Source organism: Acinonyx jubatus, chromosome A1 (assembly GCF_027475565.1).
Source record: "Acinonyx jubatus isolate Ajub_Pintada_27869175 chromosome A1, VMU_Ajub_asm_v1.0, whole genome shotgun sequence".
Taxonomy (NCBI): Eukaryota; Metazoa; Chordata; class Mammalia; order Carnivora; family Felidae; genus Acinonyx; species Acinonyx jubatus.
This window is the reverse complement of record NC_069380.1, coordinates 195656587-195671967: the sequence shown is the minus strand read 5'-3', so window position 1 is coordinate 195671967 and position 15381 is coordinate 195656587. Positions and strand designations below refer to the sequence as shown.

Sequence of the window (15381 nt, the reverse complement as noted above, 5' to 3'; positions counted from 1 at the left end):
CACATCACCTCCTCATTTAGTGTAGTGCATCCTACACTAAACATACACAGATAGTGTGTGTGCTGGTGTGCACTAAGCTTTAACATAAGACTTAGGATTCCTTATATTCCATTTCCAACTATAGGAAGCTCAGTAGTGTCAAAATCCTGAAACCTTCCAGCCTTTATTTTTAATGGCATTTACATTCAGAAAAAAAAAAAGTCATTCTGAATACCAGGAGGGAAATTAACACAAAAATAGCTCTTAGAAGCAAACAGATTACTCATGGAGAGACAGAATGCTCACCAGGGCGACTACCTACCTGCAATCTTCCTCTACTCAGTTTTACTGGTTTTCCTTCTTCAACAACAAGGGTCTGGAGCAGAATTTGGGTGCCATGTTGGTGGCTTTCAGAGTACACGCGCACATAGATGCCTACGTCTACATACACCTCTTTAACTCTCACTGTCAGGTTGAACATATCAGAATTGCCTCTGCCGTCATGCCTATAAAACACATGGCCTTGTTTCACATCATGCAGGGAAAATGAGCGGGACACTGAGTGGTTGACCAGCACTCGGCCATGCTTCGGGGACTGTACCATGTGGAATTCGATCTCGTGGTCCGTTCTGATATCTTGGTTCGTGGTGACACTGAGGTTAGCTGCTGTGAGGCTGCTGCCCTCTCCTCTCTGTACAAGCAACCCCGTGTTGTTGGCTATCTGGACATAAGGGTCTGAGGCACTGACTTCTAGAAGGAATGATGTGTAATGGACACCATCCGTCACGAACAGCACAAAGCGAGCAGAGTCTGCACCCCAATGCCTAAAGAGCACTCTCCCTTCCTGAAGGTCACGTTGCCTGAACTGGTATAGTTTCTGAGAGAGGTCACTGGCTGTCACCAAGTCCCCATTTGGGATGCCCCGCCGGGTGTAGAGCAACTGCCCATCATCAAAATCTGAGTCGGGGTCATGGTAACAGAGATCTGCCAGGGTCAGCAGGCGCTGGCCATTTCTCACAACGTGAAAGACCCTATCTACCACACGCACTGGCTTCTCATCATTCTTTAACCCTACAGAAATGGTAACTTTGATTTCTGTAGATAAATGCTCTGTGTCAAGATCCCTGACCACTCCGTCTTGGCCTGGTGCTATGGCAGAGGCCACAAGGAGGAATTCATCACACTGGGTCTCAGAATCATCGTGGACATACATCAGTCGCTCGCCCACTAGGTCTTGATCAGTGAATGCAGTGATATTGTCATGACTTCTCAAAGGATTTGACAAGTTAATCAGTTTCAGCTTCCCGTGTTGAGGACTCTGGGTGATTTTATATCGGAAGGTCTGATTGTCCAGTGTTTGAGCAAATAATTCTGATTTTGTAATTAATTTCCCTTCTCCTTCTTTTACAAATAATCTTCTGTTAGTCACAGTAACGCGTGTCTTATCTGCTTCGAAGTTTATTCTGAAAGTATAATCTTTTGATGCTATGTGCTTCGCAACAATCAAGAACCTAAAGGTATCTTGTGTGTCTTCCCTGGGCCTCTCCTGTGGCTCGTAACTTATCTTAGAGTCTGTAATGTTTTGTTGGCTGAAGACTGAGTTTGTTTTTAGCACTTTATTGCCAAGCAGCAATTTTCCTTTCTTAGGTGGGGTCAGCAACTTAAAATGCAGTTCCTTCTGAGCTACGTCCACACCCTCTGTCACAGCCTGCAAATGATCAGAATTCAATACTTGTCTGTTTATTTTACTGACCTTAAGAGGAACATTTTTGAGAAGTGTAAACTTTAGCCACCGTACGGTAATCGGAAACATTAGCTCCTCACTGACTTTTCCTTCTATGTTAACTTTAAATTTAAAGTGATCTGTAACATTTCCTAGCTGTAATTCTCGAAATGTACTATGGTACCGGACCTGACCCCGATCAATGGAATGCTGAGAAAAGGTACTAACTTGTTTCCATTCGCCACTTGACCCCTGCCGCTGAATCTGGCCAAATTGGGGTGGCTGAGTGATAGCATAGCGGGTCTCCATCTCGTGGGGTTCACCATTAACCTCCACCGACAAGTTACTCTGTGTAATCAGAACTGTGCCACCCTGCTGGACAACGACACCAGTTCTAATGGCCACTTCAAAGCCCCAAGGAACAGCCATGACCCGTAACACTACTGTATTGCTAACCAGCTCTCCATCACTTGCTCTCAGAAGGATCCGGGAGTTCCGAGGACCTCTGTGCACGTAGAAAATGTTGCCATCTCTTAAATCCCCGTGTGTAAAACCATTAATCGCTTTCCCAGGATCATTGGTGTTTTCTACAAACCCAGCATCTGAATTGAAGTTGCCAAGAATGGAGAAACTAAGACTCAAGGAATCTGTGTCAGGGTCTGACACGTGTATTATATTTGGAGTCAGTCGTTTCTTAGAATGCTCAAACAAGAGAAGCAAGTTTCCTTCGGGGAGCTTAAGGTGTGGGGGGTCATTTACTGGAATGACAGTAATGTTGAACACATATGGAACATGGCCTTGCAGATAAAATGGAATTTTCTGCTTGCTGTTGGAAGAGACTGAAAATGTGAAAAAATCCCTAGGTTCTTCTGAACCATCATGGATATACCAAACTTTCCCTTGCCTCAAATCTAACATCGTGAAAGCTTTCTCCATTTCCTGAACAGGGGAAACATCTAATTGAAGGAACCCGTGAAGGGGCATTTCCTCTATTTTAAATAGAATTTGAGAATGATGGACACCCAAATCTTCAGATTCCACATCCACTTTCATATGCCTTTGTTCCAGTAAGGCTCGCCCACCTTCTTGGATCTCCAAGTTACTCAGACTCAAGAAATAGCTACTCGCATCTTGAAAAAAAGGCTTGCTTGCCTCAACGACGGTGGTGGAAAGGGGAACTTCTGACTGAAGCAGGTTTTCCATTGTCGTTATGAAAGGATTTTCATTATCACTACTCCTCGTTTTACACCCAGCAGCTATATCTTTGGAAACAAGGGCATCCTTCAATGCTCTCTTTTCTGAGTTGGCTTCCAAGCCTCTTAAGCATCCTTTGAAAGAAACTCCTCGAGCAGATTTCTTAGGCACAGAGGCAAATCCTAACTTCTTAACTTCTTCTCCCTTACGGGCATTAAGACCTCCCACAAAGAGTGGGCCTTCAGATACAAATGGCTTGCTTTGCAAAGGCAGCAATGTCCTTACCCCTTGCTCATCCACCATCAGGGCCAGATAACTTCCAGTGAACTTCAGTTGAATAACGTGCCACTTGTTGTCACTAACTAAGCTAAACGAAGAGAGCTGGGTGTTGCTTTTGCTCCATCCTACATGAGCCCTCAATAGACCGTTAACTATTTCCAAAGCAACGAAATTTCCTTCTCTACCTGACTGAAATAAAAGTAAGGCTTGTTGAGTTCCAGTCTGTAAAGCAAATTCCAATAGCCCTTCCCCTGGCACCTTCCATTCTGGGAAGGTGACGTAGGATCTGGAGCTGAAGAAATTGATGGCTTCATCCTCTCCTGCAAAAAATTCGTCACTGCATCCTAGTGACACTTCATAAACCTTCTTAAAGCCAGGGTAAGATCTAAGGGATGCCAGGATCTCCTCCTGGTTAAATAGCACATCCTCCATACATCCGCGGAAATTGGGGAGCTCTCCATTCAGGTAAGGGACATCAAGTCCACCGTGGCCTGCTATGTAGATTCCGTGTTGAAAGTGCAAATTGTGCACCTCACCGGTGATATGGCCCGTTGTCTCATAATGTTTGTCAATAACCAGAGAGACATTGTTTTTAACATAGTACAGTTCCACTAAATGCCAAACCAGGTCATCTGTACGAAGTCTTTCCTCAGAAAGGAGCACTTGTTTACCTGCACCCAAATTCACCCTCACCTGAAACAGAAAGAATCATAATTAATCAATCTCATCTTATTGTATTTTATTGAGAAAACAGGGCCATTCATAAGGCGGGGAGGTGGGGGGCGGGGGAGAAACGTGGACTTGAAACTGCTTTCCACATTTATGGGCTATACAGTGAGGTTAAAAAATGTCAGAGTTGGAATATTTCAGGCATGCTCGTAAACTCAGAGGAGATCCAAACTTTTCAAATGGCACATGACTTTATTCTAGTAATAGTAATCAAATGGACAGCTATTTTGTTCTCTTTCTCTCTCATGGCTTTTCCTCCGGTAATTGGATGTTTACATGTGTTTAAAGATTTAAGAAAATCTTACCCGTAAGTTTCCTGATAGAAGTTCTATAATACAGTAGTCATTTTTCCCCGCTGCAAGAAAAAGTAATCCCCATGGTTTGCTGGTTTGAAATTTTAATTGAAGAGATAACTCAGAGGAAACTTCTATGATGTTGAGCTCCACATAACTTTCACCATAAAAAGATGCTAGGGAAACATTTTTAAGAGAAGTATAAGTTAGTAAATTTATTACACAATGACCATTCCACTTTGTATTGTCACCTCCCTTCAGGGACTGACCCTGCTGAAGAAAGCTGGGGTAGCCCACAGATCTGATGTGGGGGTACAAAGGCTCAATATTTTCTTGCCCCAACTCAAAACAGCTCTGATGGGTCAGTCCCTCTTCAGAACTCTCAAGAAGGGTGGCCAAGGCTTCCGTTGAAACTGAATCCAAGTCTATTTCTCCATGTACCCAATTCCTCTTCCTTCCCTCCCACAGGGATAATCTCAAACCACTGGTGGTGAACTGGTGTAAGAGCAGAAAGGAACACCTTAGCCAGCTATGAACGATCAGGCTATGAAAAATATGGGGCAAGTAATAGCTAGGAGGACTATGAATTGGATGTTTATTGCTAAGTTTGAATGAAGCTTTGGACAAAGATAAGGGAAAACTAGGAGAGATTAGTTGACAATTACAAGCTAGAGGGCTTCCCTGGCAGCATGTAAAGTCTTTCTCCTTTCCTACAGCAGGAGAGCAGTAGAAGGTAAGACTCCCACTCAGGAATTAATCGTCAGAGTAGTCAGCTGCAAATAGAGTTAAAGTCTCCTCTATGATAGGCTTGCTCTGACAAAGCTAAGGCCCTGGTTGGAAAAGAAATAGGACCTCGACATATGGACTTGGGGGCATCTGGGTTGATGCATTCAAATACCTTGGGTCCCCAGATCTCTCTGAACCCTCTTAGCCTGCAGAAGTGGCCTATTCCCCTATTAAGGCTGGCACGTGCCTTGCTTAAAGAGAATGCAGAGGCCTCTCCTCACAAGTAACATCTGACCGCTAAAGATACACAACCATCTCTCTTCCTGGCCGCTAGGCCTAAAACAAAGGTTAAGTCATAGCATAACCTGTGTGGAGACCTATTGGGCTTGATATCGGTAGAAAAGGACTAGATCCTAGTGTAGTTGTAGGACCGCTCCAGGTATATTCTACTGCCTGTAGCTGCAAGAACACACATGCAACGGAGGGTACCTGAACAAGGGGACAAAGCATAAAGTTGGGGCACTCTCCAGGGATATAGGCTATAATACCTTGGAAAAGACTACTGGAAATTGGTGCGAACTCACCGCTAAAGTGGCTCCTAGATGCATAGAAATTGCAACGACCCACTATCTGTGGGACAGACGTGACAGAATGACCGTGACAGCTGGATGAAAGAGATGGAAGTGGTACATCCAGGATTGAGCATAAATAGGACCAGAAGAAGGCACAAGCAAGTGCACAAGAGGGCAGCCCAGAGCTCCAGTCATCACCATTCTTGTGCCAGCACCTTTCATCAGCTCACACCTATGGCTGCATGGGGCAATCCCGTGTTGCCAGCTGATGGAGGAACAAAACACGTGAGCGTGGTTCACAGATGAGCCAGCCTCATCTTACGGATGCGCGATGAAAACAGACTCCAACCGCACCATAGCTCCTCTTAGTGGTGGCCATGAAAACCACGAGCAAGGGCAAGTCCTCCAAATGGATAGGACTTTGGGTGGAACACCTAGTCATCTACTTTACACAGAGAGAAGTGGCCTGAGAGTCAAATAAATAAAGACCGATAAAGAGTGGCAAATGGCCTGGCCAGATGGTCAAGAGCCTAGAATGCGAAAGATTGAAAGAGTAGGAACGAGGAAGTCTGGGATTGATGCAGGAAGCGGGAAAATCTTTATATTGCATGTTAATGTCCGCCAAAAAAACATCCACCACAGACTATGCATTAAACAACCAGACAGACTGTGACTTGGCCAGTTGACATTAGCCAGCTTCTGTCATCTGCCACAACAGGCTCATGATGTTGGCACAACAGGCTCATGATGAGGTAGCCATGGTGGCGGGGTGGAGTCTATGCATGCACCCAACAGTCCGGGTTCCCTCTTACCAAGGCTTTCCTAGTTACTGCTACTCCTGAATGCCCAACATGTCTCCAACAGAGTCCGACACCAATCCCTAATATGTTACTATCCCTTGAAGAGAGACCAACTGTCCATTTGGTGGTGAGCCGACTTCAGTGAAACCCTTTCTCTTTAGAATTGTCAGTGATTCATTTCCACAAAAATAGACACATGATCTGGGTATATATTTATCTTTCTTGACTCAGATAGCGCTATCATCTGAAAAGATCATGGAGTGTTTAATCCACGGATAAGGGATGCCAAATAACATCACATCAATCAAAGACATGCCCTATACTCCAAGGAAGGTGTGGTAATGGGCATAAGCCAATAGGATCCACTGGCACATCATATACTATGTCGCTGAAAGTGAGGGCTTGACAGTGTAGGAACAACCTGATGTTGTTCTTTACATTAAAGCTCTTTAAACACCTCCTGCTGTGTCTCCGGGAAGTATAATGCATGGGTCTGGGAACAAGAAGTAGATAGGAGTGGCCTTGTTCACCATCACTCTCAGTGTCCCACTTGAGAGATTTGTGTTCCCATCCCCATAAGCCAGAAATCTATGGTTTCAAAGCACCTGGCTTCCACAGGTGAATGTTTCCACCAGGGAACACAGCAAGATTCTCTGTGTATAATAAGCTATAGCTGCTGCCTGGACATTTCAGTCTCATTATATCAAGGAGCTAGCAGGCAAGAAGAGTCATCTCTAATCTGATGGGTAATTGACGCTCAGTCATCAGAAGCAGGCAGAACTACTGTTATACAGGGCGTTCACAGAGGAATACGTGGGCGCCCATGTGGTTCTATTGGATGCATCTTGGAACTTCTTTGGCAGTAAATAATAAAGCAGTTACCTGTCTTGAGAAGAGTGTGTTGACAAAAGCTCAGACCCCTCAGGGGTAAAGGCCTTAGTCGCACCATCAGAGAGCCAATGGGAATAGCAGAGACAACAGTGGAGGGTACAGGAATCGGTGAATAAGGAGGAACATGAAGATTATCACCCAGGCACTATTCCCAGGATTTACATAAACAAGTGGATCCAAGTGATACAAGGTGTGGATGGCGGTGGATTCTGTGATGCACTACCCTTCAGGCATAAAGGCCTTTCTACCCTGGCTGCTATGAACCTTGCTGGTAGAGAGCCCCCAGCATCTTCAAAACTCTCCTCAAGGTCAGTTCCATTGGCACTGCATCGCAAGTGGAATTTTCTCTCCTCCCGTTCCAGTTCCCTTCCATTCCTCAAATGTTGATCTTAAGAACAGTCCTTAATAAGGAAGGCTCCTGTTTCTCTCCACCTTAGATTCTGCGTCCCGAGGCACACGATCTGCAATGTCTGCTTCTCTGTTCCTACAACACTCTGTATATTCCCTTATTCTAGGATTCACCATGTTGTACTGAAATTACTTGTTTATTCATCTATCTCCTGAACTATTCCCTGAGTTTCCTATGACCAGGAGTCATCTCTTTTTTATCTCTCCCTCTCCAATATCTCACACGGTGACTGACACACAGGTGGTGTCTTAGGTTTTGTTGGTAGTTCATTGAGATCCCCTTTAAAAGGTTCATATACCCATCCTCCAGCTGCTTAACTGGAGTTTCAGTGAAATTATACCCCCTGCCCTAGAGGGCAACCTATGGTCGTTGACTGATTGAAACAGACGTATCAAATACGTAGAGCTCTGAGTTGCTATTCATATCCCAGAGCCCTCTCTGGGATCAGGCCGATATTAGATCAATTAAAACCAGATCTTTGCTTAGCTTCTTCTCCTGCCCTATCCTGCTTCCCTCCTTTCTTACAGTTCTTTCCTGGTCACCTCACTCAGTAATTTACTTGCACAAGAATCTCTGCCCATGCTGCTCTTTTTAGGGAACCCAATCTAAAGTAAGTAGCAAACAAGAATTTATTGAACCAAAAGACACTAACCCAGGAGACCCTCATTTTATAGTTGAGTAAACTCAGGCCTAGAGAAGCTTAGGGACTTACGTAGTCAACAGTTACTTCAAAACAGAGCGAAGACAAAAACCAAGCATTCCCCACCACCAATCCAATGTTTTCACTAAGATGCAAAGCTCTTACAGAGATGAATCTGATCTCTACACACTTTTTCAGATACGTATAAGCACTCTTCTCTCTAGTTAAAAACAGCCATTAATAATGAAATAATAATTCCGTAAAACCAGATTGTAGCAATAAGTTTGTAGAGACGAAACGATTTATTACAAACCCACTAGCTATCCCACTTGGTGTGTATAGTCCTGGAATTTCTCATTACGAATCCCCTTACTCTGATTTTTGACTGACTTAGAGGCTGTATTGTTAAGTTTTCAAAGCCAGGAAATGTTTTCTAAATCATAAAATCTACTGCTGAGAATGACTAAGTAATGTTCTATTTTCCCACGGCTCACCTCCCTGGCACTAAATCAATTCCAGGCTCAGCTGGTGGCTAGAAATTTCCATGACCTCAAGGGAAAAAACGAGGAATCGGGTTTAAGACTTCTGGTTTGACAGCCTGGAACCAGTTGTGTCCTCACATATCTCCAAATGGGCCCCCACTTTTGTGGCTCTTAGTAAGTGCCTCAAAATAACAGTAAAAAGCAAATCAAAGCACAAGAAATTCTAGAAAGAGAAAGGTGATCTCCACCTGCAGTAAAGGAAAAGGTGTGACTTCAGCATTACATGTGTAGAGCAAATCAAAGTGAGCAAAAATCAGAGCAACTTCCTGGTTTTATGTGCTTATATAAAAGGTGAAATGGTTGAATGGAAGCCAAAGATTGGCAATCAGGTGGGTAAAAGACTTTTCAGGAAAAATAAACATTGATATTTCTCTATAACTTCTCCCAAGAAGATGATTATTTGATTCATTTTTCTCTACCTGAGGAATGGTTCCCATTTCTTTTTCCAAACTATAGCTTTCTGTTTTTCTTGTTTGGCTTTGGTGTTGTTTAGGGATTTCTGATTTATTATTTATTGGGTACCTCCTATGTGCCAGTACTATCAGGAGTCGGAGGTAGGAAATTACTAAGACCAAAGGGCTTGCAGACTATCAGAAGAGAAAGCTGCTCAAAAAGAAGAATATATCGAACCCAGGTGAGAGTAGAAAGTTGGTACATCAGCAACTTGTTTTTATGAAGAAAGGAGCAATCTTCCCATAAAGTGTCTCTCCCTGGCAGATTTAAGTGCCCACCCTGCATGAACTTATGCTGCCCACAAATATACCAAATGCTCGATTGGTCCTGGGTGTTTGAAGGTGAATGACGTAACTGCCAGTCAAGCAGTTACATCGGCTTGATTATTACTTGGGAAATGTAGACCGCAACAGAGACACTCAGCCTAGTCAAGGGGGATGGACGGACGAAAGGTGTTTCCAGCAGGCAGGAAGATGGCTTCCAGAAAGACCTAATGAGGGACAGGCGAGAGAAAGAGGAGAGAGACAAGGGGGAGGAATAGGAGACAAAGAGACCAGTGACTGCAAGGAACCAAAGGTCCAACCTGGCTGAGCACAGAGTGAGAGGGGAACAGCCAGGCAAAAACTACAGACATATGAGGGGGTAAAGGTCAGAGGGCACCTGCTGCTGTGTCCAGCTGAAAGGCTATCCCTGAACTTTCAATTTGAAATGGCTACTCCTTGAGGCACCTGACTGGCTCAGTTGGTTAAAAGTCAGACTCTTGATTTAGGCTCAGGTCATGATCTCATGGTTCATGATATCGAGCCCTGCTTTGGGCTCTGTGCTGAGCAGACCCTTCTTGGGATTCTCTCTTATCCGCTGTCTCTGCCCTTCCCCTGCTCATGCTCTCTCTCTTCAAATAAATAAATAAACTTAACGACAACAACAAAAATAAAGTGGCTAATCTTTCTGAGGCCCCTACATCATGTCTAGTTACCTTCTTTATTTGTTTCCTGGGTTATTATCCAGCTCCAACCACACCACCCCAAACAGAATGTGAAGTTTTGAGGGCAGGACCCTTGCTAGTTTTGGTCACTGCTCAATCCTCTGTACCTACAAGAGTGCCCAGCACATAGTAACCACTCAATAAATGATGGCTTTGTAAGCCAAGGCAAGAGTTCAGACTCTATCCAAAAAAAGCCCTAAAGGGACCAAACAGGGAAATGATTGCAATTTAGATGATTTTGGCTGAAGCACAGAAAATGGGCTCAAAGGGATAGTGGGGAGCAGACAGGGGAGAAGTGGGTGGGTTCAAGAAATATTTAAAAAGCTAGATTGTCCAGGGAAAGGGAGAGGACAGGGGGTTAATCCAGATTAATTTTGAGATTTCTGCCTGGATATCCCCTTACTGAGAGGGGGACCCTGAGAGAGAAGTTTCTGTTTCATTTCGCTTCGTTTGTTGGTACGTATGTGACAAGAAGTTCTCCAGAACATTTGGGGAGCAAATGGCTGACTGAACAACTAACTGGATCCCGTGGGCAGGGACCCACTGATGGGGGGAGGGGAGCCTTAGAAACCATATTAAGAAGACTGCAGGGGAAGATGTGGTATTTATTTATTTATTTATTTATTTATTTTAATTTTTTTTTTAATGTTTATTTTCGAGAGAGGAAGAGAGAGAGACAGAGCATGAGCGGGGGAGGGGCAGAGAGAGAGGGAGACACAGAATCCAAAGCAGGCTCCAGGCTCTGAGCTGTCAGCACAGAGCCCGACGCGGGGCTGGAACCCACCAACCGCAAGATCATGACCTGAGCTGAAGTCGGATGCCTAACCGACTGAGCCACCCAGGCCCCCAAGACGTGGTTCTTGGTTGGGAGGAGACATATTAGTTCCGTATTTTAGAAAGATCGGCCTGGTGACTGTGGGGGCAAAACAAAAGTGGGATAAAAACTAATTACAAAAGTATTTAAAAGGGAGAGAGAGAGAGAGAGAGAGAGAGATTTCAGAACTGTTTCCTTTCGCTGGGAATTAGGGCTGCCTTTTCATAGTATAACATTGTTGGCAATTTTATATTATACCTTTTCATGCATTGCCTTTCTTCCAAATGTATTCCATAGATGATAATAGGTGTAGAAGCTTGTCTGAAAAATTAAAATACAAAACCACAAAAACAAACTTCTCTGCTAGAGCCTTTGAGTTACACAGAGTCCTAAGATGAGGTGGTAGGAGGAAGGCTGACATTACAAAGCAGCTCTTCCTCACACCGACCCTGTGAAGGGGGTCACTGCACTTGAACAGGAAAGCCACACTTTAACCCCCAGATCTGCTCTGGGGAATCTCTGCACTGCCTTACTGTGGCATTGATGTCGCATGCTTTATGAAACGGAAGTTGAATACTTACTCAAGAGACAACTAACCGTCCTAACCATCCGGAGCATGCTAAGAAAGAAGACAACTTCCAAGTATGAAATAACTTAGCTCCAACATCTAACATGCCTGAGAGGCGCAACCTCCTTTGTTCATTGAATGCAAACCCCAACAAGGGGCGGGGGGGTTCTACCTCTCTTCCACAAAGCTCAGGTCCGCTAACACATAAGCTGGGACAGGAAGTCAAGGTATACCAGGAAGAGATCTTTTCTCCATGGCTGCAGGATGGGCGGTTGTTTAGTGGGCTGGGGGGTGAGAGGGGGCCCCTGGCACCACATCTCTATGCTAAATGTGTTGCTGGCATTGTAAGGGGCGGGGAAAGAATGGAGAGTAGGCCCAGGGCCACTGTGTAGATGCCAATCTTGGGTTTCCAGTGGGGTCAGAGCAATCCACAGTCGTGGAATTCTTGCTGTTGTAGAACAGGATCCACCAGGTTCTCACTTTTCATTCATTCCCCAAACATTAGTCACTATGCCAACTGCTCAGGTTGCAAAGAGAAAACCAGCACGTAGCCTGCCCTCGGCTACTCTCAGGGCGGCATTCTCCACGCCTGCTGCGTAGGGTCGCGCAGACTGTGTCCTGCACGACGCCAGGGGGAGCTATTCCTATAGACTCCGTCACTTCCACAGCACCCCTGAAATGAGGAAGTGAGGCAGTCCCGGTCCCTAGCTGGGCGCTGATTGAGCTGACAACCCCCTCCTTAGTGACATAGCTCCCAAGTCCTATCCTGGATGCACCACACGTGGCCCTTATGCATGTCTGTGTTTGCTCTTTCATCTCCATTTCCTATTGCTGCTGCAACAGACTACCTACCACAAATGTAGTAGCTTAATATGACACAGATTTATTGTCTGACAATTCTGGAGGCTAGTAGTCCAAGAAAGGTCTCACTGAGCTAAAATCGAGGTGTCTGCAGGGCTGCATTTCTTCTGGAGGCTCCGGGAGAGAATCTGTTTCCTTGCCTTTTGCAGCTTCCAGAGACTGCCACGTTTCTTGGCTTATGTCCCCAGCCGGCCATCACCTCTGCTTCCAACATATCAGCTTCTCCCTCTTATGATATGATCACATCTGCAAAGTCCCTTTTGCCATGTAAAGCAACATATTCTACGTTCTGGGAATTAAGATGTGAACTTCTTTGGAGAGCCATTATTCTGCCTTCCACAGTCCCTGGGTACATTCTGTCATTCAGTTGCTTGTGTTTATTGAGCACCTGTCATTTGTAGGTACTAGACTAAATGCTGGGAATGCAGAGGTGAATAAAGCAGTAGCATTGGGAAGGGCCCCAGAAGCAGAGGCTATGACGTTTGTGCTTTGTATGCCCTATGCAGCTCTATTTTTAAAATATTATATATATATACGTATATACATATATATACATATATATACGTATATATACATATATACGTATATATATACATACATACGCATATATATACGTATATATATACATACATACGCATATATATACGTATATATATACATACATATATGCATATATATACATGTATATATATACATACATGTATACATATATATATGCTGTATATATATATACTATATATAAGTTATATATATACTATATATACATAAAAGTTATATGTATATAGTATATACTATATATATATAAAAGTTATATATGTATACTATATACATATACATATATATATATATAAGTTTATTTATTTTTGAGAGAGAGAGACCATGTGCATGCAGGAGGCGCAGAGAGAGAGAGGGAAAGAGAGAATCCCAAGCAGGCTCTGCACTGCCAGCTCAGAGCCCAATGCGGGGCTCAAACTCATGAATCATGAGATCGTGACTTCAGCTGAAATCAAGAGTTGGATGCTTAACCAGCTGAGCCACTCAGGCGCCCATATATATTATAATACAATATAATATAATATAATATAATATAATATAATATAATACATATAATATAATATAATTGATATAATATACTATATAATATACTATATTATAATGTATTATACTATATACTATAATATATTATATACTATAATATAATATATTATATAGTATATAATTTATATATCATATATGATATAGTATATCATATATCATATATTATATAGTATATCATATATATCATATATTATATAGAATATCATATATATCATATATGATATACTATATCATATGATATACTATATCATATATATCATATCATATATATATCATATATGATATGGTATATCATATATATCATATATAATGTTTATTTATTTTTGAGAGAGAAAGCACGAGCAGGGGAGGGGCGAGAGGAAGAGGGGGACAGAGGATTGGAAGTGGGCTCTGTGACGGCAGCAGTGAGCCCAGTGTGGGGCTCCAATTCACAAACCGTGAGATCATGACCTGAGCTGAAGTCAGTCGCTTAACCAACTGAGCCACCCAGGCGCACCCATTTTTTTAAATATTAATTAAGATATTTTAAGTGAAAGAGACTGTAATCAAACACCTGAACTCTTTGGTCTCCCTGCAAATCAGCTGTTCGGGCAACCCCGGGACCTATTCAGCACAGCAACCATGAGCGCGGTTGGGTGTTCTAGCCCCACGGTTCACCTCTCCGGGTCACCTCCTGCCGCACCAGCTGTTGCTTGGCTCACCAGGACACACTGGCCGGGGGCAGCATTTGGGTTTGGGCACCCCAGCTTCAGGTAGAAATGGCAACATGGAGAAAGAAAGAAAAAAAGAAATGGTAAAGCGTGGTGCCAAGATATCCACTGTGGAGCCAGAAGACTTCTCAGGTTGTCTTGTTCTATAAAAGTAAGAATTGAGACTTTATGCGTGTCTAGTTTACAGATTGATGGGCATCTTGTCTCAGTCATCTGTGTGAGACCAGCCACATGCCTCACTTGCTGGGTACTCGAGTCTCCCTGGGCGGGCAGCGGGAATCCTACAATGCGTTGACACCGAATGGCCTCATCCTCTTTCCCATTCAGTGACACACCACACGCAGATCTGCAAACCCTCACTAAAAGGATCAGTCGCTTTTGACAATTCCTGCAAATAAGCCATAGATGAAAAATATGTGGAAATAACGCAAGGGCCAGTAACGCAAAGGAACCGGAAGTGCTGGCGCTTTCTCCTCTTCCTGTTCAAGCTCTTCATCAGCGCTGGTATGTGGTCAAAGCAATAATATTCTAACGAGATCTGATAAGAAGGTAGTCAAAAATGAGAAATTATTGGGGCACCTGGGTGGCTCAGTCGGTTGAAGTGCCGATTTTGGCTCAGGTCATGATCTCGCTGTCTGTGAGTTCAAGCCCCGTGTCAGGCTCTGTGCTGACAGCATGGAGCCTGCTTTGGATCCTGTGTCTCCCTCTCTCTCTGCTCTTCCCCCACTCACATTCTGTCTCTCTCTTTCTCCCAAAAATGAACTAAACATTAAAAAAAATTAGAAATTATTGAACTATTTCCTACTTGGGTCTAGTGTTAAGTGTATATTGTACCTTGAGAAAGTAGGTGGTGACAGTAGGGCTGATATTTGATTTGCAAATAGAGATATCCTGTATGCTAAAAGATATCCTTACCACGACAGTATGTTTATCAGACAAAGTGGCTCCCTGCGGTGGGGACACTCTCCAAGCTGAGGACATATCCCAGTGTCCCCCAGGGACTGAGAAAAGTTCACCTAAGCCTTTGACAGGGAGAGTCTTCAAAGCAACAGCCTGATTTATCCAAGGAGGTAAGGAAGAAACCTGAAATCAGATCACATATCTAGCTACTCAAA

General features: G+C 43.7%; 1 protein-coding gene across 6 annotated transcripts in view; it reads right to left on the bottom strand.

The window, feature by feature from the left end:
• Nucleotides 1–15381, bottom strand: part of LOC106987808 (chondroitin sulfate proteoglycan 4-like) — a 74498-nt gene that overhangs the window by 51372 nt on the left and 7745 nt on the right. For all 6 annotated transcript variants that reach the window (XR_008289352.1, XR_008289353.1, XR_008289354.1 and 3 more), the window contains exons 2-3: nucleotides 4210–4373; nucleotides 302–3868 (exon numbers count right to left, since the gene is read on the bottom strand). Coding sequence is in view for 3 of the 6 variants with exons in the window: in XM_027076592.2 (XP_026932393.2) it covers nucleotides 302–3868; nucleotides 4210–4373 (3731 nt within the window). In the remaining 3 variants the exon portion in view is untranslated. The remainder of the gene's footprint in view (nucleotides 1–301; nucleotides 3869–4209; nucleotides 4374–15381) is intronic.